The 24,645-nt window shown below is 36.0% G+C and overlaps 1 protein-coding gene across 2 annotated transcripts in view; it reads left to right on the forward strand.

Moving 5' to 3' along the window:
• The window catches only part of LOC136798889 (serine/threonine-protein kinase MRCK alpha-like), a 46,435-nt gene that overhangs the window by 13,110 nt on the left and 8,680 nt on the right, over positions 1–24,645 (forward strand). For both annotated transcript variants that reach the window (XM_067055550.1, XM_067055551.1), the window contains exons 12-35: positions 61–146; positions 495–574; positions 2,023–2,090; positions 4,504–4,593; positions 4,828–4,920; positions 5,148–5,231; positions 6,464–7,023; positions 7,374–7,430; positions 9,001–9,150; positions 9,863–9,987; positions 10,413–10,524; positions 10,938–11,172; positions 13,141–13,208; positions 14,282–14,527; positions 16,308–16,410; positions 17,048–17,119; positions 18,159–18,226; positions 18,686–18,901; positions 19,484–19,627; positions 20,574–20,796; positions 22,313–22,393; positions 22,771–22,895; positions 23,095–23,212; positions 23,889–23,996. In XM_067055550.1, the coding sequence (XP_066911651.1) occupies positions 61–146; positions 495–574; positions 2,023–2,090; positions 4,504–4,593; positions 4,828–4,920; positions 5,148–5,231; positions 6,464–7,023; positions 7,374–7,430; positions 9,001–9,150; positions 9,863–9,987; positions 10,413–10,524; positions 10,938–11,172; positions 13,141–13,208; positions 14,282–14,527; positions 16,308–16,410; positions 17,048–17,119; positions 18,159–18,226; positions 18,686–18,901; positions 19,484–19,627; positions 20,574–20,796; positions 22,313–22,393; positions 22,771–22,895; positions 23,095–23,212; positions 23,889–23,996 (3,312 nt within the window). The remainder of the gene's footprint in view (positions 1–60; positions 147–494; positions 575–2,022; positions 2,091–4,503; positions 4,594–4,827; positions 4,921–5,147; positions 5,232–6,463; positions 7,024–7,373; positions 7,431–9,000; positions 9,151–9,862; positions 9,988–10,412; positions 10,525–10,937; positions 11,173–13,140; positions 13,209–14,281; positions 14,528–16,307; positions 16,411–17,047; positions 17,120–18,158; positions 18,227–18,685; positions 18,902–19,483; positions 19,628–20,573; positions 20,797–22,312; positions 22,394–22,770; positions 22,896–23,094; positions 23,213–23,888; positions 23,997–24,645) is intronic.

The raw sequence follows: 24,645 nt of genomic DNA on the forward strand, positions 1-24,645 counted from the left end.
GTATTGACGCTTCTTGCTTGTCAGCTGATGGTTATCTTTTTCTACTTTTCTCTTTCTCAGTAACGCCGCCTTACGTGCCCGAACTGGATGGTCCAACCGACGTTTCAAATTTTGATATTGACGATCTGATGGAAGCAAAAACACAGGTATGCGTTGATATACTTAAATTCTTTACTTTGTTGGTGCTACCAATACAACTTGGTACAATCATAGATTTATAAAGCCCGAAGAGCTAGATGTCGTGCTTTAAGCCATCGCAGGTAATAAAAAGTGAATATCGGAAAAAAATTGTTGCCATTTTCTCCCCGAAAACCCGTGAAGCTTCTAATCGGTCAAACACTGAAATCCCATTGTAATGTCACGTGACCTAGAGGTAGGATTTCCTACCTAACCACGGCACACTTTTCAGCAAAATTACGCCATCTAGCCCTTCGGGCTTTATAAATCTATGGGTACAACATTATAAAGCAGTATAATTTCCTCCCTTTTTTCAGGAATTTTCGCCACCACCGTCTCACAATGCATTTACTGGTCACCAGTTACCTTTTGTTGGTTTCACTTATACTAAAGAAAGGTTCGTTTAAGTTTTGGTTTAAGATACCATTGGTCCTGACACCAATGGGGTTTACAACAAGCAGGAATACTTGGTGCGTGGTTTTGTCAAATATCCTAACCCCAAACCTTTACTTTATAGAGAGGGTATTTTTGCCTTTAACCTTGGAGAAACATTTTCCCAAAAATGTCTTGGTTTCTTAAAAAGATGCTACTTTTTAAAATATTTCTCTTTGTTGACCAATTTGAGAAGCCCGAGAGCTGTTTCTTTTCATTTACTTTGTTATTTTCACTAACCACCCCCCCCTTGGTAGTATAATGTTTGAATTTCACGGAAAAAGTCACTTCCAATGTACTATTGGGTTCGCTTTCCGAGTGTTTAATGGTAACAGACTTTCCCGAGAGAACATTGTTTTTAATGAGATAGATAAACTTATTATTATTATAATGTCTTTATTTTTAGTTTACTATTTGTCTTACTTTAAGGAGATTAAAAAGCTTTTCGACGTTTAAAACAGACAGCGCAAAATATTTCTGAACGTAAAATGATTAAGCAAATCCCTCCCACAAAACAGGAAATAAGCAGAGTTTTAGTGTGAGAAAATATACACCAATGACAACATTTAAAATAAGATAATATTTAAACTGTAAGATTTCTTGCCAAAAAGAGTATAAAATATTATAAAAACATACAAAAATGACAGACGTTATAGTTTTCCTTCAAACTATTAATACTTCATTTAACTGATTAAGGCTATTGACATCAAAAGATCGTTAATAGATGATCTCCTCGTCAATTAAAGCATGACCTTTATCTTTCAAAACGTGTTTTTTTTTTTTGCTTCTGAATATCCAATGATTCATAAAATTTGTAGTTTCATGTTTTTATAATTTTATAAGTAAGGAGCTCTAAGGAAAGTTTTATGATGGAAAATACTAAAGCGTATGTGTTTTATTGGTTTTTTGTTCCATTTTTTACAATGAAAGAAACACTTTTCTTTGAAGGGATGAACTGTTTTAAATCTAATTTGGAAATGTTTTTTATTTTCTACCCCTCAGTTTTGCCTTTTTTTTCCTTTTTTTTTGTTTTATTATGTTGATGTTTCCTTCTTATCCCCTACCATCAGTCAGAAGTATATCCTTGTTTTATTTTATACTAAACCAGGGGTTTTAAAACACATGAACAAATTCTATAAAGTCATCGGACTAAGAGCTTTTTTATTATAAAGTTTTCATGAATGAGTAACTCGCACTGATGTATTTTCGTTTTCAGATAGAATTTAACGTAATTTATTTTTACTTTTTTTGCTTTGACGTAGTCTCAGCATTCGTTTTCCTATACTGAATATTTTCTCAAGAAATTTAACACCAATTTGGGAGAAAACGAAAGTAATCGAACAATGACTACAGATTATTGTCGATTTATTATGATAGTATAAGGGAAAGGACGTATTATTTTTATTTTTTCAGCCAACTTTCAGATTTGCCTGAAAACTCGATAATGCGGAGAGACGAACCCGACGGAGCTCCAAGCAAAAGTAGGTTATCGTTTCTACTGTTATCAGGGATCAGAGTTTCTTTGAACACTCTATCAATCAACTTTGAAATGGTAGTAAACATTTTTTACAGTTCTCCCATCTTAGGCGGATTTCCGTCTCAGCAAAATAGCGTAGACTTTCCGCCCTTACCTTATAGAGTTTATAGAAATTCAATCAGGGGTCACACTCGGCATACAATCATACAATATCATACAATTTAATCTTTTTATCAAAATTGGCATAAAATAGCATAAAATATAAGGTCTTGGCATACTGAGCATAAAATTTGACCAAAAAGCCAGGAATTTTTGTTAAGACAAGAAACTTTGTAGATCGACATAAAACCAATTCACTGAACTTAGTTCTAGTTCCAATATTTTATCTAGGAATAGATTTTTATTGTAAAATTTATTAATATATATACAGATATATGGTGATAAGCTTTATTTTTGCTCAAAATATTTATTAGTTTTTCTATATGGGTTTTTGCAAAAGGTTTTAAGAATTTTGTCAGCAAAAAGCTTCCAGACTGATTATTTCATAGTATATAATTTCAGAAAGGTTTCTTCCTGTAAAGTACATTTCGTTTCTGTGTCGCAAAAAGAAGATTTTTAAGGTTAATTTAGACTAACAATCTTTTCTCTTTTTTAGAAATAAGCATATTGAGAAAGTAACTAAGAATAATAACAGAATGGGGAGAACAGAATATAATCCTGCATGGGAAGAAAGATTTATTTGGATTACCAAAGATAATGATGTAACCAAGGCTCATTGTAAATTCTGAAAAAAGTCATTCAAGATTAACAATAAGAAGTAAAATCACACGCAGATAGTGACACCCACAAAAAACATGCTAGGTTGTATAAAAACCAAAAAAGATTTGTTTCTGGTACAGCAAATCTATCTTCTGGAACCTTTACCTTTTCCAGCCTGGATGAAATCTTAAGAGCAGAGGCTGTCCACTCTCTATTCTACGTTAATAGAAATATACCTTATTCATGCTCAACTGAACAAACTGAAATTTTCAAGTCAATTTTCCAATGTGAGCTATTGAAGTCATTCACGTGTGGTGCAACAAAGATGAGCTATCTTGTCAAACATGGCCTTGCACCATTCTTTGAAAAAGAAATTATGGATGACATCGACAGTACCCCTTTTGGTTTCAAATTTGATGAAACAACAACCAAACAAGTTGAAAAGCAATATGATGCTTATGCTACATACTGGTCCAAGACTACAAACCAAGTGGAAAACTCGTATCTTGGCTCTTTATTTGTTGGACATTGTAAAGCAGTCGATCTAGTTGATCACTACCTTGAGTTCAAGCAGCGTTGGCACCTTAATGACCATTTGCTACTTCAAATGGGCATGGATGGCATTTGAAAAAAAGAGAAAGAAGAGATCTCAAGAAAAGCAGAAGGCTGAAAGAGAAAAGCTAAAAAGAAAGAGTGCTGATGCTGACACTCTCGACGATATGATCAGGTGACAAGAATGCAAATTTTCTGGTAAAAATGACAAAATAAAAAGATTCTCAGGCTCGGGCATTTGATTCACAATGATTATGTTCATTTCTTTTCAGTTATTCTAAATAGTTTTATGTGAAAATTAAAATTAAATCTTTTCTTTTAGAATGTGTAAGGAAGACATAAGAACTGCTGAGGAAGAGGCTAATAATGAGATCAGGGAGGCTATTATTAAGAAAGTCATGAAAGCTGCACAGACAGCACAAGCAAAATTAACAATGGCAATTGAATCGAGAAAACGATGGGTCTGGATAAACTGAAGGCCAAGAAAAAGAAATAGATATCAGTGTATGTACAAAGAGTTGTTGATATTTGTTATTATTTTGTTCTACTTTTATCTACTTTAACCGAGGCCTGTCTTTAGTAAAGCTTATAGCTAGTTACAGACCTCCAGCCTATTTTTTTTTAGCCTCGCAATATTAAGATTTTGATGTATGTGAATCATTTTAGTCTGCTACAAGAAGATTTATGTTTCAGTTTTAAGTCTTATCTAGCTGTACCTAGACCTTTTGAAAAAACCTTTTTCTTTTTGTTATTATTTTTATTATTTTTATTATTTTTGTATTATTTTTATATATTCTTTCGTTTTATGGGTTGAGACCTAATCCATGATATTAGGATTGTTGAAGTTTTTGAGGAAAAATTTTTAGCATACAATTTGGCATAAAATCTGACTAATTTTGGCATAAAAAATCATACAATTTGGTCATTTTTTGGCATAAAATCATACTATAATTGGGATTTTTAGAGTGTGACCCCTGTTCAATAAAATCCTTCATAATATCAAAAATCTGTGCTGATTTGTCGTGTTGAGTCTATTTTCCGTATGAGATGGAAAACTTTCCTATGACCACTCAGTAAATAACCTGTTATTATACACTTGTTCTCAGGTTCACCCGTTTCTGACAACGCCGCAAGTCTAGAGAAGAAGATCATAACCCTACGCAAAGAAAAATCCGAACTCCAGAAGAAGCTAGAAGGTATAATTTTTTTTAGATTTTCTTGTCTTCAACTCTGGTATAATCTGGTATAATCGTGCAGTGTCTGCCTGTCAAATAAAATCGAATACGAAATTTTACACACAGATTCCTGAGTATGTGGAGGTATTTTCGTGATTAAGTGTTCTGGAGACGAGTGGTACGCACGTCGATTTTTTTGAAATTATATATTCTTGCTCAGAGACTTGATGTCTCAGATTACAATACTTTTTTTAGACTCGCTAAGTCGACCTCGTTCCCGTGAGCCTAGTACCAGTAGTGACAAGTCAGGTGCTGCGGAATTGACTGTTTACAAGAAAAAATTGTCTGGTAAGAGCTTTGCCCTACTGCACTTATTATTAATTTCGACTCAAAAACTCCCAAAATTTATAAAAACTTTACGTCATGCTGTTGTGAAGTCATTAATCATTTGTTAAAACAAACCAGCCCACATATTTTCATCTTCTTTTTGTCCAAGCTGTGATGGTTCATGGATGAACGTTATATTAATGAATCTGAACTTTGCTTAACATTGCTGTTTTTTACTTTATCCTTAGATGTGGAAAGTAAATTGAAGACATCAGAAAAAGAGCGTAAAGAACTCGACCTTGCACGGAAGACCTTGGAGATACAAAACGAAGGTAGGGCTAATAATAACTAGTAACTGAACATCGGAAATGCACGACAATCAGCTAGTAAAAAAGCTAGGCATCAAATCCTGAAATAAAGACTGAGATGGTGTTTCTTAAAGTGGCTACCGGAGCCTTGGGAATTGCTGGTAGTTTTCACCTCACATATTAGTCTACAAAGGAATGTCAAATTCCAGTCTTTATGTGTACATAATATCAGTCCAGTTTTCCGGTGCCCCTACGATAAAAAATAAGGAGCCCAACGGCTTAGGTTTTTCTAATTCGCCTGACGAGTATACTTTTGGCTATGCCCCCTTTTTTCCATCCAAGGTGCCTTTTAAAATCTCACAGTGCGGAAAGGGGTCTGATCCCTCCTTTCTTGGCATCTCCCCTAACCTGTAACAATGCCTATCCCCCAAGGATTTTGGACAAAAACAGCTAACAAATTTAAGAAAGGGGGGTCCGAACTATGAATCTAGAGGCTGGAGCCATGAGCTTGTACCATAATTTTCGAGCTGGTGGGGTCAGAAGAACATACAGAAAAACAATTTATTATGTAACGCCCCTAATTTTTCTCTATTTTGTTGTATCTCCCATCTACTGGATAGCTTCATGGGAGACTCTCTCTCGTTAATTTAATTGCATTGCCTGTCTGTTTGCAATGATTGACTTGCTAATTGTCATGTTTTTCCTTGCATACTTCATTAACTATCAAGTTTAATGACTTTAATTGCCAAGTAACGGTTTCTTATTAGAGCTCGATTATTGGTCTTATCTGGCTATGCTATCAGTAATGAAAGAAAAAATACTAGTTTCAGTTTCAAGATCGTGCTCTTTTTATTTTCTTTCTTTTCTTTGGCAATACACTCTCATGGCTTTTATTATCAAAAAGTATTTTTTCATAAGAAGATGCTTTAAATAACAAACTTTGAAATCTTTGTAACCGATTATTCCGACAAAAGTTCCACTAAGAGTAGTGTTTTGCGCACGTTAACTTTTATCTATAGATCGTGCTTTAACCGTTACAAATATGTTCTAAAGTTATGGGACGATTCAACTTCATATTCACTTTAAAAAATACGTATTCCTTGAATTTTCAGTTCGATTTATATAATATTTCGTGTATATCCGCTGCAGACATGTGTTTCTTCCTTCCCAGGACTCGGCAGTTCAGCTCGGGTAAGCAAGCATAGACTACTATTAAATATTTTATAATATGTTATAATATTTCTTGTTAATTACAGAATTCAACAGCAAAGTGAAGGAATTGGATCGCTCCAAACGCCTCATCATGAAGGATAAAGACTACTTAGAGAATGAGGTGACTGGACTGCGTGAGAAGGTATCATCACTCCAAAAAGAAGCCAAGGAAAACAAAGGACAAGAGAAACAAAACATGAACGAGTTCAGTGACCTCAACGACCGTCTAGCAGAAGTACGCTCACAGAAAATGAAATTATCCCGGCTAGTGCGTGAGAAAGAGGAAGAGATAGAGAGCGCTATGAATAAACTGGAAACGTCGCGTAAAGATTACCGTACATCGGAAAAGAAGCGGCACGACTTAGCCGTCAAGCTAGAAGAAGCGCAAGCCGATCAACAACGTGAAGCGAAGTTACGCGCAAAAGCGGACCTCTACTGCCAACAACTGGAAGAGGAACTCGACACGACGAAACGGCCGCAACCAACCGCGCGGCGTGAAAGCGACTCAGACGTGGTCAAGTTGCGAAGTGAAATGGACAAAATTAAAGTGGAAAGCGAAGAAACATTATCGCGCGAAAAGAAACGAATGACCATGGAAAATAATGTGAGTAGTTCATTTTTTGGAAGAAACTCTATGAAGATGATATTTCGTTTTGCTTTGGTTTATTAATCTAAGGCTAGAAGGCTCACCTAATCTCAACTACCTGTCGTGAGGGCTACCAAATTGAAAATACTATTAGTTACTTTTTCTTAGCCTTGACTTTTTTCCATTGATGTTATTGTTTCAATGCAGAGTGAATAAATTGTCATCACATCGTTTTCGTGGTGATTTTTACCCAAAATTATCATTCCTAGAATTAATTCTTGTACCCTTTTAAAAATAATGACTTTAGAACTGACAGCATTTAAAAATGATCATCTTGTATTAATTACTTTCACTTTTTCATTGTGTAGGTACTTAAAGAAAAGCTAAACCAAAGTGAACAGACCAGCTCGACTTTAGAACAAGAGGTAGGATCGCAAGACTTTTTCGCAATTCGCTTTGGAATAAATCTCTTTAAAACTTGATTATTTTGCTACTTTTCATGATAGTCTTCACTCCTTAGAGAGTTCCATACTAGTTAAAGCATTAGTTCTTCCTTCTTAGCGAGGTACTAAAAGAGGCTTTTCCGTTGCCAAATTCACTATATAACTCTAGAAACTTTGAAGAATCTTCTCTAATTTGTTTGAAGTCGCTTTCTTCCTCGTCTGAGAAGTCTGAAACTTTACTTTGGCGACTGTTCAGCACACTTAATACGATCAATATTTCTGTGAAACATATTTTTATCCATCCTTGAAACGACCTATACACATTACAAAATGTCTTTCTTTACTTTGACGGGAATCGTGGAAGTCAAATGATTTTTGGACCTACCGCGGAGGTCCTTTAAATTAACCGATGTTCGTCCGTTCGTCTGTAACCAGCTTTTCTTGGGACTGGCTCATTAGTTTTTTCTGATTCAGTGATTCAAAATGGCAATACCTAAAACGTGACGGAGCCTGATTTTTGAAGAGAATTTTTGTTGGCATTTTCTCAAGATTTTATCTACAGTTCTTCCCGATTTTTTTGTCCCAAATGTGGCCGATTCGGATTTTTGATAAAAAATTTTTGGCCGAAAATGCCAATATATCGGAAATCGCCATTTTTGAAGATTTTCGTTTTACTTTTTCCTAACATTTCTTCGTTTTTCCACACGAAAATATTATTGATTTGCAGACTTTAGTTTTTATTTCGCTTACAAATTCTTGCCTTGAATAGACAATTTAAGTTTTATTGGTACAAGATAGTGTCGAACAACATACAAATAGTATCTTTGTTACGACCGCATTTCATTCAGTACTGTTTTAAACTTATAAATATTTCAAATCATAATATTCATTGCAAGAGCTGAAAAGTCTAATTTTGTAACAAGGGAAACCACTTTTAACTTGAGTTCTGAATATTTCGTAAATGTTCGAAAGGCTGCTCATGCTTTTACGCTCGAGTGAATATCCTCGAAATGTCTCGCATACCAAGGCCTATTGCACGGTCTCACCAGGTAAGGCAATTCTGCTACAATTTGGCAATAACCGATTCTAGGCCGATTAGTTTAGAGAATCGGATCATTTCTTCCGAACCAATTTTAAACATATATCTTACAATATAAACTTTTTATATTGCAGAAATTTATGGGGGGGGGAGAGACTAAAAAAGAATTCTGAAAATAAGGGGCAGTTTATAAGGCACTTTGAAGGGTAATACTTTTGATATGAGGAAAATTGCATTTTAAGGGGGGTTGCTTGAAAAGTAGGCAGACACTATCGTTCTATGCTATGTCATCCAATAATCTGACTATCGATATTAGGTAACAAATCATTCCATTTTTTATACAATGGAGTCTCTATAACTGGGACACGCACGGTGGGACACAAATTTGTTCGAGTTAAGGAAATTTCGAGTTATGGAGTAAGGTTTATAAGGCATTAACTGAATAGGCCATTAGTAAATTTGTTCGCGTTAAGGAGACTCCACTGAACTACTTTTCCTGTCTTTCTTCCTTAGGTCAAGGAGCTGAAAGATAAGATGAACAAGAAGATGCGAGAGAGCGTTGAAGAGGAAAATCAAGTACTGGCTGACTTCAAAACAGCAACACTACGCAACAAAAACGCCCTACAAAAAGAAAACGATAAACTAAGTCAAGAGCTTGAAACGGTTAGTTTCCATTAATCTAAATAAGTTTGAGTTTATCGAGTGATATACTTATTGAAAGTTTATCGTGGCTTCTATCACGAGATTTACGTTTGGCAATGTGGAGGATGTTTTCTCCACTATTTGTACTATTTGACCTTCTGATTAGTATATGTAATCACATGATAACGACGAGTGCAATTCGAATATAATTTCGTTCGATAAAAAAATGTAAGAAAAAACATTAAAATCAATTTTGTAAACATTGGCTCGTCATTGAAGAGTGTGATTAACGATTAATTGCTCGCTACAGGATGCAATTAACGATTAATTGCTCTCTTTGAAGGCGCGCCAAAGAAGAAAAAATAACCCATCATAATTATCAAGTGTAATTTCCCTACAAGGTTTGAATTCCCATGTTACCATAGGTGTAAGGTTTTTTTCGAGGTTTTTCTCACAAGAGTATGGAAAAGATTTTGTTTCTTAAAATCGAACTTCACAAATAATCAACATCTAGTCCTCTTCCTCTTGCCAAAGCTCAAAGGTAGCCATTTCATACAAATTGATATTATATAGGGTAAGTGATATTTATCTAGTACGAAGTTATTTGCCCGTGGTTGGATTTGTATATAAGGAGCACGAAAAGCCTTGGCAATCCTTATATTTCCAGCTTCTTTTTGTCTCTCTTCATTATGAGCTATATAATTAAACTATCGACTTTTTTTCACGTATATAGTTGACACAACAATACGAGCGAAGTGTTGACTCGCAAAGAAAGCTAGAAGAAGAATTACGACAGTTGGCCGACAAACGTGAAGCTGTCTCACATTGGGAAGAACAAATCAAAGAAATTATACAATGGTTTGTATTTTGATTTCTATTCTCCTTTTTTATATTTAAGAACATCCAAAAGTTTTGAAGCCAGCGGATGGTGTTTTTTATTTTCAACATTTTATGTATTTTTTGTACATTTTCCTAAGAAATCGAGTTATTTTAGAGTCTGCACATTTTTAATATTTTGGCCATCGAAGCCTTGTGTTCTTATTCATGATATTCATGATGTAATCTTTTATACGGAAGCACACAAAATAATCCGGAACTAGTGGCAAAATTTGCCACTAGTTTTTTCTTATTTTGCCACTAGTTCCGGGTTATCTCGGGTGCTTCCGTTTGAAAGATTACGTCATGAATATCATGAATATAGTCTGTTCTTATAAATTGATGTGTACCCCCCGGAGAAGGGACATCGTTTTTATTATGAAAACTTTCATATCGTTTCATTACAGGGTAACAGATGAGAAAGATGCACGAGGTTATTTACAAGCGTTGGCTAGCAAAATGTCTGAAGAATTGGATGGTCTCAAAACCGTTGGCTTTGGTGGCGTTGGAAATGCAGCTGTAAGTGGAATCGTATGATCTAAGTCATTTTATATCGTAAAACTTGTTCATGGATATCCAGATTTCAGAGTGAGATGGCAAATCTTACTTATCTTTTGACAACAAGCTTCTACAATCATGGCGCTCCTTTATTTGATAATATTGAAAGTCACCGTCAACAAAAAACTCTTCTATAAACGGCTTTCTACTATTCGATACGCTCCATTTATGAAAATCCAATTCCCCTTGATGAAAATCGAACTAGAGAGCGCCAACCGTACTTTTATAACTTGACTTTTTTTTAATCAGTATACTGTAATTGAAAAGAACGGACATCAAAAAATATAGTTTTTGCTATAATTCCAAGCTTAGAAATCTTTAACACAGGTAAAGTGTACCGTCATAGCTAACATATAATATTTTCTAATAAATAGGCCAAAAACTGGCAGACGCGACGCTCTCAAAGACTGGATAAACAAGAGCTACTGACGCTACAGGCTAACCTCAAGAGTGAAGTAGAGGCTAAACAAAACTTGAATCAGGAACTACAAAAGTTAAAATCACAATTGAACCAATCAGAGAGGAGGAACGATGACGGCCATAAACAACTCAAAGCTTTACGGGAGGAGTTGGCCAAATTAAGGAAAGAAAACGACCAACTGAAATCAGGTTAGATCAATTATATTTTAATAATCAGACGCGCCAATTTTTTCGGCATACGAAAATAAAAAAAGTCCAAAGCAAAGATAAAGTTAACCTGTACCACCCCGCCCACGGGCGTTTTTTATTATTTGAAAAAACTTGCTGTGTGTTGGTCTGTTTCGGTTTGCGAGATTCTGTGTCTCTATCTTCAGTTTGTCCCAGTTTTCTTGCACAAAATCCGAGAAAACACAAGCGTAGGAACGTGATCTTTTGAAAATTGAAAGATACCATTGCATTCCACCGCAGAGACATTCAGAGATTTGTGAGAAAAAGTGTGAGACACTTTCCCCCGAAATTTTTTCCCCGATAAGTAAAAAAGGTCTAAAGATTTTTTTGGCATTGAAGCAATAAGGGGATGCTCAACTTGTGATTTCCATGTCGCAGCAAAAAAAAACATTCCACCGATGAATCAAGTGTCATATTTAAAACTCATTACTCATTTTCCTTATCAGTATAGGTTTTGCCAACCTTAATAATTGTATTTCGAGTAACTACTACTTAAAATACTTGCTTTATCTCGTAAAGAAGGCTATAATTACGGGTCAAATAATGTACTTAATTGTCAAGTCATCAAACATTAAACAAGCAATCCCTTTTTTTAAAGAAAATGCTTTTGCTGGAATCTGAGAGCTTACTAAGCATAAATCAGATTGAAAAGAGCTTCAAGTGGATAACAACGATTTGTAAGAAGAAGCCAATTTCGAAATGTCTCTATTAGGGGTCATATGAATGTGCAATTAGACGTTAAAGTTTTTAAAAAAACGTCCTTTCTTATCACAAGAGAAGGTTAGAAAGGTGAACCTTTACAAATTATGAGTAACAATAATTATGAGGATGTCAAACGACCCACAAATCCACAAAAGCTGCTTGCAACACTATTACTTTCTATAACTTTGTGAAACTTTTTTTGGACCTACCCCGGTGGAGGTCCTATAATCATAGAATCATAGAAATCTTTTGATTTTTGGTACAAAGATGCAAAATGGTGGTAGCCAAAATGTGACGGAGCCCGATTTTCGAAAAAAAATCTTTTTGGGCAAATTTGGGCCAAAAAAACGGCTAAAAAACGGGTGAAAAATTGGATCATTAATTTTTTTTGATTTTTTGCATGAAAGTAGGGTACCATCATAGGTAAAAGATGGCTCAAGCAGAATTTTGCAAAAAAATTTGTTGGCTCAAAAAACGCATGTTTATCTATAAGAATTACTATTAATAAGCATACATCAATGTTCTTAGTCAAATAACTCAATTTTTTTATGAGATAGATGTTTTTTTTGCTCATCATGAGGGCTTACTTTTGAAGAATATGTGTGTTTAAGATGATATATTTTATAAGCACATTATCAATTACTTAGGTATTAGCTTTTCTCGAGATTGGCTTTTTCATTCTTTATGATATTTTGCACAAAGATGCATAACTATAAACCTTCGAATGTGACGGAGTCCGATTTTCAAATAAAAATGTTATTGGGCAAATGTGGGCCAAAAAACGGCTAAAAACGGGTTTTTGGACTTCGTGAAATATTGGATCATTGTTTTTTTCTGATTTTTTGCATGAAAGTAGGTAAAAGATGGCTCAAGCAGATTTTTGTAAAAAAAAGAATTTTTCGGCTTAAAAACGCATCTTTATCTATAAGAATCACTATTAATAAGCATACACGAATGTTCTTAGCCGAATTACTCAATTTTTTGATGAGATGGATGTTTTTCTTTGCTCACGAAGTCTTGAATATGAAAGAATATTTCAAGAGCATGAAATTTTGGTTTCTAAACGTTTTTTTATAAGTAACAAACGACTAATTTAAATAGTTCGTCACTATTTGTGTTCTGAATGATTGTTTAATGGTCACGTCACGTAGATATCAATTATAAATGTGTTAAATGCATAACCAGGTAGGTCCATAAAAGTATCACTTGTTTTTCATTATTTTTCAGGTGATGGTGGTTTGAATTTCTCCTTCTTGAATTTCTTTTCATCGGATGACTCACCCAATCTTCCTGATGTAAGTATGCTTTTCTCTGTCTCCCTCCTCCCTTCCATCCTCCCTTCCATCCTTTGTAGACCAACGTCCGAAATTCGCGAAAGACCTTAAAACAGGTATTCGTAGAACACTCCAGAAGCGATGTGACACAATTCTCTACCTCGGTCGCTGGTCTATCATTCGTTATTTGTACATTTCATTAATGTATTTTCCGAATTTTTTTTATGATTCAGAACAAATCTACAGTCAAGGTGAACCCTTCTTAATTACTATGATTCGAACGCTTTTGAATTTGAACAAACTTGATTTCCGTTTATGCTTGAATGAAAATAAGTGATATTGGTAATTGAAGGAAAGCAAAAATAATATATCTTCATCCCTCAGCACCAGCTCCCACAAAGAATAATCAAAAAGGTTATAGCCTCTAACTTATTTTTCCGCTATTATCAGTTAATTAACGTACAGTATTGCATTTTAAGATCTACCCTTCTCTCGAATTTTTCCATGAATTGAACCAAGTTCCTGTTCTCCCTGTGTCTTCCATTAAGATACTACCGGTGATAGAAAAAAGATAAATTCACACAAAAATAAGATTTTTGCTCAAACTATTCACTACTTTATTCTCTACTATATTATGTTCTTCGTTACTGAATTTTATATAGCTACAGCTGGAAACTCATTTGCATTTTGGTTTTTCCGAGAAAAAAAAGTCAATCACGAAGTCGACATTCAAAATTTGATGATTGTCTGCATAAAACTGATGCACGATATACACTTGTCTTTCTCAAAAAAGTAGGGGGCTCAATCTCCGACTCGATTCGTTACCTTTGAGAGGATTGGAAATTACTTCAGGGTGTCACTGCCGAAATCTGCTAACTACATGGGCCCTGGCGCATCCTTTAAAGTGAGAGACCTAAAATCTTTTTTTTGGGGGGGGGGATATGTCACCTACCATGGTCGATCGACCATAGTTTCAAGGTTTTTGACTCGTTCAAAATCAGTCTGCAAAAAAGGAAGCGTCTATGTCCCCTGCCTCAGTCGAAGGGCCCCATGGACTAATACCCGTCTTTTTCGCACCTATTAATTTTCCACAGCTACCGGAAGAAGATTCTGATGCTGAATCTGAAGCACCGTCCAGAACCAGTTCCATCAGTTTCTCAAATCGTGGTAACAGTATCAACAGTCAATCATTACCTGTAGTAGACAAACCTGTATTATCTAACACTGTCAATAACAGTAGTACACCGGTTGCTACTAAAGTTCCGGAACAGAAACGGTCAGCATCCATCACTTCTATCAAAGATCGGCAACATACGGAAGCACCCCCACCGGAGCGGGTGGTAAGTAAATTTTTCACTTTTAGCACTCTCTAGACCTCTCTCTAACCCTAACTCATACTTCTCGACTCTTTGTAATTTTAACCTAAAATCTGCCTGTTCTGCTAGCATTGGACTTAATAAAAAAGCCATGAATTTTCATATTCGGCTAGTTACACATTTTTCATAGCCAACTCCAACTTTCAAGTCAGGCCTTGGGTTGCTTAGCATTTTCATTTTCTAAAAATTTGCCTTGACCAAATTATACCAAATTTTATGCTTATTTGGTCAAAGGCTATCATTTGCCGTGCTTAGATTACCTGAAAAGCTTCCATGCACTCTACGAGATGTTGAAAAAAGCACTGACTTATTTCAGGCCTCAAGTCTTAGCAGCCTTGTTGCTTATAAAAAAAGTGTGTAGTCATAGTCGACAATCCTTATACTACGCACCGAAAGTTCTTATTAGTATATACCTTGCAAGCCTAGTATTTTAGAAATTTTGAAAATCAACCGAAATGTAAGAAATAATTTATTAGGGCTTTAAAATTACCTTAACGGTTTAAATAATTTCCGTACCATAGAAAGATTTTTAATCTTAGAAATTCAAAAGAAATTCCCCATTTCTTTGCTCTGCCCTAAAATGAATTAATTACTTTCAGTTCGGTCAACATGCTGAATAGGCCAGCGTCCGAGGTTCAGAAAAGGCCTTAAAAATGGTTTTCGTAGGGCACCCCTTAGATCAGGGCAAATTTTTGATATTATGCTCCTAATAGGGTGTAGAATTGACAAAAAAAATTTGCCCTTCGAATTTCCAGCAGTTTTCGAGTGAATCGATTTTTAGTTAATCGATAGAACTTATCAAGGGTCCGAAAAATGGGGTTATTTTTTAAGTTTCGACCACCTGGTGCCGAGAAATTGCATTTTTAAGGCGAAAAATCGACGTTTTGGGCGTTTTCCAATGACGTCAGCATTTTCCTAGAAGCATTTTCAGAAAAAATCATTCCCACGGCTGGATAGCCCTGAATTAGTAGTATCCAAAAATGGTATCGTTTGTTAACTTTCTATGTCTAAATCTCGAGATAATTCATTTTTAAGGTGGGTAAATATGCTGAAAAACTGCTGACTCAGCAAAAAATATCGATAATTTTCAATATTTAAACCAAAATATCTCGAGATTTGGACATCGAAAGTTAACAAGCCATACCATTTTTGGATACTGCTAATTCAGGGCTATCCAGCCGTGTGAATGATTTTTTTCTGAAAATGCTCCTAGGAAAATGCTGGCGTCATCGGAAAACGTCCAAAACGTCGATTTTTCGCCTTAACAATGTCATTTCTCGGCACCAGGTGGTCGAAACTTAACAAATAACCCCATTTTCTTTATCTACTTTTCACGCTGAATCAGTTGGTAGCATCAGGTACAGTATTTGATTTTCAGACTTCGAAAAAAACGTTAGTAAAGGGGGGGACCCTTGATAAGTTCTATCGATTAACTAAAACTCGATTCACTCGAAAAATGCAGGAGATTCGAAGGGCAAATTTTTTTTGTCAATTCTACACCCTATTAGGAGCAAAATATCAAAAATTTGCCCTGATCTAAGGGGTGCCCTACGAAGTGACACAATTCACTACCTCGGCCGCTGGTCTAGAAGACGGAATTGAATGAATGAGCTTTCTTTTTTTCATGTCTATAAGTGGACTCGTGTACGAGTTTTCTTATTCAAAATACAACTGACAACCTTTACCGGGGAAAGGTTTTTTTTCGTCGAATAAATATTCATCCATTGTCATCCAATGTTTTTAGATCATGCATCGGTACTATCCAAAGACGTTCACAACGCCCACTAAATGTCATCTATGCATGTCCATTATGACTGGATGTTCACGTCAAGGTGTCCTTTGCGAGGGTGAGTCTACTGTTCTTTTGATAACGAGATGAGTGTACTACCGCAAATAAATCTAATATTAACATCCCTCGTCGAATTCCCTCACCCCTCTTTAGAGATGATAGGAAGTTCGAAATCGCCGATTAAAACTACATTCCTTGGGTTATCTGTCAGACAGGAAAAATCGTTTTTATAATAAGCATTTACGACCTTCGTATTATCCCTGTGACGGGATATAATGGGGCCTGTCGACATGAGACCAACTTACGTTACATGTATTGTAGGATGGTAGCGTTAAGGGATTTTGACATCTTTCACGCTTTCAGGTACTTCCGAGAACGAATGTTCTCCATATATTCTAAACTGCAGTTGCCGATACATCATGGCTCTGTTGTGTCACGAGCATAGGGCCAACAGTGCCGTGAAGTCTCCATGACACAATTTTTTTCTAGTTAAGAAAATTCCGTGTTATGAAGATTGGCTTTTAAGGCATTTTTAACTGAAGGGACCAGAAAACTTGATCGATTAAGGAAACATTTGATTTATATTATAGAGACTCTATGAGATCTGGCATACAACATTTCACATTCCACGGGGTAAGGCCCATGTGGTTAGACTCTCTTTTCTATAACGAATGATATTTTATATTTTTTATTAGATTGTTCGTATCACTGTCATATGCGTTGTATCAACGATGCTCCAATGGAATGTCCTGTACCGCCCCAATTTCGTAAGTCTCATTTTTTTAACACTCTTATGAGGGTACTGACTACGTTGCCGTACACACTTAAATTATCTTCTTGTAGAATAGTGCAATAATTACCTTTTTTTATTTGACAAGAATGAAACTTCAATGGGCTTTTCCAGAAAAAAATCGTGTACCCCTGTTGAGGAGGTCCATTTCCGTTCCAAGGGGGTAAGGTTTGAAATGCAGCGGAATTCCATAAGGGTAGACGAAAATCCGTCAAAAATAAGCGGAATTCCAAGGGGTAATGATTGAAAATTTGTAAAAATTTGGAATTCCAGAGGGGTATGATACTAAAATTGCCTGGAATTACGAGGGGGTAGGTCACAAAAGGTTGGACCTCCTCAACAGGGGGTGCACGGTTTTTTTCTGGAAAAGCCCAATCTTAGATCAGCAACTATGTGAAACAATTTTTCAAAAATGTTTATCCCATAAATAGATATCAATTCTTGCACATAGTTACAAGAAGTTCATTTTCTTCTTCTTCATTTTTCTTCTTTTTCTTGAGCGAATTTTGAAAATCAAATGAGTGAAAAATATAAGCGCACTTAAATGTCTTTCCAACGATACCAACCTTTTTATTATACGAGAAATGCTTGCTAAGTCAGGTTAAGTTATGGTCAAAAATAAAAACACTGCACACCTTTTTGACAAACAAATTTTAACTTCTGTACTTTCATTTATATAAGTTTATTTGAGGTTTGATTGAAAAGTAGCCATTTCGTAAGTTGAATTAAACAACATTTCCGAAACATTTAAGCTCTAGTTTAGACGACCCCCTTTTCGCCCTGCCTATTCTAATTGTAAATTAAAGTTGGCATAAAGTGGGCTGTCTAAACTCAATGCATTGCCCTCTTTTGACGTCAATACAATGTCTTCTTTCAATCTTTTCCGAGCAAAGATTTTAACTGCCAACTTTGTGCCCACTTTCTGCTTACTCTGACAATTAAAATAGGCAGGGCAGAAAGTCGGCCGTCTAAACTATAGCTAACTGACGTGTGTGACTGTACTTTTATCGTTTTAGTGACGAACAGGCCTTTGGGTATTGACGCGAAAACGGGTCGTGGTACAGCTCATGAGTCGTTCATACGTGTAAGTATAAAGAATGATTTTGAAACTCTGAAAAAGAAGTAAAAAGACATTACTCAGGCCGAATTCTAGAGAGGCAGGACAGCGTTCGCTGGTGACCAAAAAGGGCACTTTTTCTGGTGTTTTTCCACTAAAAAGCTTATTTTACCAAATTCTAGAGATTTCAGGAGAGACAACGTTCGGTACAGGAGGCTAAAGGTGCACGAAAGATAGCCTGACGAGTCTTGTCTAATTATACGGAAAATATTAAATCGAGTTCTCTCTTCTGTCAACTGCATCTAACATGGTACCGTAAGTTGGTCTAATGTCGACATCCATCTTCTAATTTCGACACCCTTCTTTAGAGATATGAACAATAGAAACTGAGGAAGGTCGGAATCGCTGATTGACTTTGATTAGCGCGATCAGACGGGTGTCGAAATGAGACAAACTTACGGTATCAATTTCATCTTTTGCTTCTAGGTACCGAAACCTGGTGGCGTCAAACGCGGTTGGATGAGAGCATATGGTGTCGTTTGCGACTACAAAATCCTCATTTACGAAGCGTCTGGCGAACGGCATGCGAACAACAATCTCATCTGTGTATTGGATATGAAAGATGAAGAGTTCCAAGTGTCGCCAGCACTCTCTTCTGATGTCATCCACGCCAACAAGAGGGACATTCCGTGTATATTTACAGTAAGTACATTATTTGGTCAATCTTATGTTTTGGCTTACTGTCTAAATTTGCTTCAAGGTGGATCACTTTTTTTGTTTCTGTATTTGTCTTAGATATCATTCCATAGACCTTTTCATAAATTACGTCACGAATGGTGACCGTCTCTTGAGACATAAATGATTTTTTATGAATAGGAAGTAGTTTTAATAAAATCCGCTGGGAGTTAATCACCATGGCAATAATTTCAAAACGAGGCAAGTGATGTTTGTAATGTAATTTATGAAAAAGTCTATTGTTATTCTTTAAAGTTTTGTTTTTCAATTTCTATTATACGCCCACTTAAAATTACTTTCATTCAAGACTTCTAAAGAACCACTTGTAGTATAACAAGAACGAAAATAGAGAACAGCCACCAGCAGCCTACTCGATATTTTATGTATTTGCATTTTCGAGTACGGCGGAGTGACTGGATCGGTTTGTTATAACCCGCAACATTGAACCGAAAATTGGGGACGGTAAAAGTGCTGATTTACCGCCGTCCTCAGTCAATCAGGATGAATAAACACGCTACTATAAACTTTTATATTTCTTTCACCTTTCAGATCAAAGTAGCTGGTCTCACCTCGACATCACCCGTCAACAACCAACTAGTACTGTGTGATAACGAACAAGAACGAGACAAGTGGGTTGGCATGATCAATGAACTATTACAACTCTACAACAAAAACCATGGCGTCAATAGAAGCGTAAGTCGGTTTCTCATGTAGGTCTCTATTTTTGGACCTACCTCGGAGGTCCTTTAAATTAACCGATGTTCGTACGTTCGTTCGTCCGTCAGTCCGTCTGTTACCAGCTTTTTTACTAGCGGGATTGGCTCATTAGTTTTTTCTGATTTCTTGCACAAAGATGCGTATTAGCGATGCCCAAAACATGGCCGAGTCCGATTTTTGAGGAAAAAAAAATTTTTCCGGCCGAAAATTCCGGAAATCGCCGTTTTTGCAGATTTTCATTGGGCTTTTTCACACCAAAACATTATTGATAACAATGCCTCAAGGTTTCCCCTGTAGGTCTCTATATTTTTCGTTGCGCTGAGGTTGAATTCCACTCCGTCCATTTACAACAACCGGCTCATCAATTTTCTTGGAAACTTTCTACAAAACTCTTGTTCCCTTATTCTTCTTCTGTTGCCCCATGTCCTAAGTGTTGATTGACCCTAAGTAACTGAATGTAGTGGAATAATAAGAAATACATAGGCTGCACTCACCCACAAATCGTTAAACTTGGCCTAATGGACTATTTCATTAAAAATCCATACAGGGGGTGGACGAACCTTTTCAAGTCAAAATAAAATTCTGGGAAATGTGAGGATACCCCTGAAAAATGGCAAAATTTGCAAGGAAACCCTTGGAAAAATTTATTTTTATACCTCAAAGTGAAGGTGGGCGAACTAAAACCTATCTTTACCCCCCCCCCTGGATAATGAATAAACCACTCTTTTAGCCCCCCTGGAAATTCTTCTCAGGTTACCCCCCCCCCTCCATTGAAATGTTCTTCATTGAAATGACCCAATGCAATTTGCTATATTTTTGTAAAATATAAATTTAATACAATATTTTCATCTAGAAATTTGCACAAGGTTCGTTTCCAAAACATCATTCTTTATTGATTGGAACATGTACTTTTCTTTTTTAGAACACTTACCATTCCAAATCGTTGTGCGACACCAACAACATCCAAGTGTTCCGCTCTATGACGTGCGCTGCCGTCGTCAATCAAGATAAAGTTGTTGTTGGCACGGAGGACGGTCTTTTTTCTTACGAGTTGGGAAAAGAGAGTATTACGCGTATCGATGACGTTAAGAAAGTGCTACAAGTAGAAATGATACCGGAAGAACAACTGCTTGTTGTATTATCTGGTAAGGTGATGATATGGACCAATACACACCCTTAAGACAGTTTTCCTGCTTAGGCTTTACGAGATTAAATTTCTCATTGTAGGCATGAAATTATATATAATTTATTTCAGCCAAGTCTCTGAGATATTATGGATAAATTAAACTAATCCCATTATAGCCTTTAGTCTTCAGTCACTTTCAGCTTGGTCAACACTAAAGTAAGCTTTTCACATTGGATTGACGAGGATACGGAGCAAGATTGTTCTCAACTTCAGTTGAGCTATAATCTGAGAATGTCTGTATGTATGTATGTCTGTCTGTCTGTATGTATGTCTGTATGTCTGTATGTCCGTCCGAAAACTTTAGGGCAGGCTGGACACTTCAAAAAAGGTCGGATTTGGCTGAAATTTGGCACACTTGTTCCTTGGGTGAATATCTGGGGGTGTTTTTTTCATTTTTTGAAAATTTTGATTTTTGGGGCCTAGGGACGAGTTTTTCGCCAAAACGAGGCTAAAACTTTGGGGCAGCCTGGACACTTCAAAAAAGGTCGGATTTGGCTGAAATTTGGCACACTTGTTCCTTGGGTGAATATCTGGGGGTGTTTTTTTCATTTTTTGAAAATTTTGATTTTTGGGGCCTGGGGACGAGTTTTTCGCCAAAACGAGGCTAAAACTTTGGGGCAGCCTGGACACTTCAAAAAAAGGTCGGATTTGACTGAAATTTGGCACACTTGTTCCTTGGGTGAATATCTGTGGGTGTTTTTTTTCATTTTTTGAAAATTTTTGATTTTGGGGCCTGGGGACGAGTTTTTCACCAAAACGAGGCTGGCAGCCTGGACACTTCAAAAAAGGTCGGATTTGGCTGAAATTTGGCACACTTGTTCCTTGGGTGAATATCTGGGGGTGTTTTTTTCATTTTTTGAAAATTTTGATTTTTGGGGCCTGGGGACGAGTTTTTCACCAAAACGAGGCTGGCAGCCTGGACACTTCAAAAAAAGGTCGGATTTGGCTGAAATTTGGCACACATGTTCCTTGGGTGAATATCTGGGGGTGTTTTTTTCATTTTTTGAAAATTTTGATTTTTGGGGCCTGGGGACGAGTTTCAGCCAAAACGGACAAAGAATATTTGCTACCTCATACTAAATATTTGAAATGTTACAATTGGGCCTTCTAATAACGGGAAAATCTGAAGTTGAGCCCAGTGCGGTGCGCACGTTCGACTATTCAGAAAGAGGAAATAAAAAACATTTTTTCGCTTATATTAGCATAACATAACAATAGGCTGACACTGTCCTGATATGAAATATGTGTCTGATATGACACGGGAACACTAAAATAAAGCCCTTAAAGCAGTGCTAAAAGTCCTTCTGTCTCAAATTCTGCCTAAGTTTACCAAAATTTAAAGAATATGTGCTAATTTGCTGTGAAAAATCCATTTTCCGTCTCAGAGGAAAAAACCCTGCTTTGACCAATTGTATTTAAGACAGTTTGCATGAAAAACTGTGCTAACTATTAACTAACTAACTTTCTATCCACAGGCAAACGACACATTCGTCTTTACATGTTATCCGTTGTCGAAGGATCTTCGTTTGAACCAATCAAAATACCGGAATCTAAAGGTAAGAAAAATAGTTAAGAAATTCGTAATGCATGATGATTAGGACATTTTTCGGAAAAAACCCAGAAATTTCCAACACTTTCAGATAATAAATGATGAAGTTTTTTACACAATTTATGAAGAAAAACCAACTTAGCAGGAATACTTTAGAAAGCAAGAAACCCGCAAGAAACTCTAAAAATTCCACCTTTTGTTTTCTAAGTATTAATGTAGAAAGCACGATGTTTATACTTTTGCATTTAAATTTCAAATATATGATCAAGCTTTCAAAATAATTTTTTTTTATGCTTGAGTTGACGCTCTTCTTGTTAATTTTACATGTTATAGAATTAAGGTTATAGAAATTGACTCAACCTTTAATAATTTTTATAATTTCAGGAGCTTTATTCTTCGCAACGGGCAGCATACGACTTGGCAGCTGTACCTGTTTATGTGTCGGGTTGAAAAAGAGCGCTATCTTATATGAGTTGAATCGAACCAAATCTCGTCACAGAAAGATTAGGGTATGTACTATTTCGCATTAAAATTAATATTCGATACGCTCCATTATTCAATAATACTGAAATTCACCGTCAACAAGGAAACTCATATTCCTGATTTTGAAGTTTCTCATGCTCGAGTGGAAGTGGTTTTTGTGCAAAAAAAAAACCAATATTCGGAGTAGATTAATTTCCTAACCCTCTCATTTTCTCATTTCTGCAGGAAATTTCATTCAATTTCATGGTTCAATGGATAGGAATACACAACAATAAATTATTTGTCGGACACCCGTCCGGTTTCACGATATCAGATATCTCAAAAGAAAATGCACCCTTGCAAAGTAAGTACTGGGGAGATTTCTCCAACAATAGAAGTACTTACTGTTCTTGGAGACTGAAAGATGTATGATGTTACATCTTTAAAAAGGGGCGTGGAGGAATAATGTTTTGAGAATATTTTCCTACTGACTGCCGAAGTTCCATTGTTGTCTCAGAATTATCTCATCTAACAATATAACATTGATTAAGGCTCTTCCATGATAAATCCGAAATTAACATTTTGCGCTGCCCTTAACTTCCTAGATATATCCTCCGGTTGGTTTATCTAAGTGGAGAAATCCAGGGAAAGGAGTGGCGCGCTCCCCTACCTTCGGGTAGACAGCTATACGAAAAGGGAGCCTTCGGGTCGCCCTCGACTGCGGTCGCAAACTCGCTTACTTACTTATCTAAGTTCTATATTTGTAAGATTTCTCTCAATAAATGTCATAATTTCCCAAGATATGATCTGCAGTCTTATCAATTCATGATATGCACTACTGGAGAGTCTTCAGAGAACTTTTAAAATATTCCACCCAAAAAATGGAAAAAGTGACGTATTGGGTGAAAATTTTTGGAAAATTCTTGGAAGACTCTCCAGTGGTGCATATCACGAAGAAGAATTTAAGATGCTGAATATTATAAGAGTAACATTAGTTGATTGTTGACTTAAACCAATTGATTCTTTACACCTACCCTTAGAATTGGTGAGTTACGACGATCCCTCCTTGAAATTCATGGCCACGACACAATCAGAAGCAATGTTTGCCGTTGAAGTCTCCGATGATGAATACCTGCTCTGTTTCAGAGGTAAATGGACTGGTGTTTTTTTTTACCTACCCCGGTGGGGTGGAGGTCCTATAAATTAACCTTTGTCTGTTCGTTCGATCGTTCGTTATTAGCTTTCCTCGTGATTGGCTCATTAGTTTTTTCTGATTTTTGCACAAAGATGTGTAACCATAGTATAAGAAAGCCGCGGCTGGAATGATAACATCTGAAATTCTGTTGTTCTAGCTCTGTCGTATTTGATGACTATTTTTTTATCAAGAGATCAGTAATGTAGCATCTTTAATGGTAAATCTTATTGGTTTGTCGTTAATACTTACTTCTCAGTGTGTTTTAGACATGATATACCCTTGATAATACACTTGCATTATAAAATCATTGTAAAGGAAAGATCAACAATGAGAAATTTAAACAAGCACAAAATGGCTGGGCTGAAAGAACTCAAAAATAAATAAAGTGCCTCGAATGCCTTCACAATATTTCAGTGAAATCTTTTTAGAAATCAATGAAAAAGTACATCTAGATAATACTGTGAAAGTTTCAAGCCAGCACCTTCAAAATTTATCATTCAAACTGACAAGAAAGTTGTTATCTTGAATATAGTTCTTATAATTTCAATTTTGGCGAAAAACTATTTTTTCCACAAAATACCCCTAAAATATGTCCAAATTAG

Source organism: Clytia hemisphaerica, unplaced genomic scaffold (assembly GCF_902728285.1).
Source record: "Clytia hemisphaerica strain Z4C2 unplaced genomic scaffold, Clytia hemisphaerica genome assembly, whole genome shotgun sequence".
NCBI classification, from domain to species: domain Eukaryota; kingdom Metazoa; phylum Cnidaria; class Hydrozoa; order Leptothecata; family Clytiidae; genus Clytia; species Clytia hemisphaerica.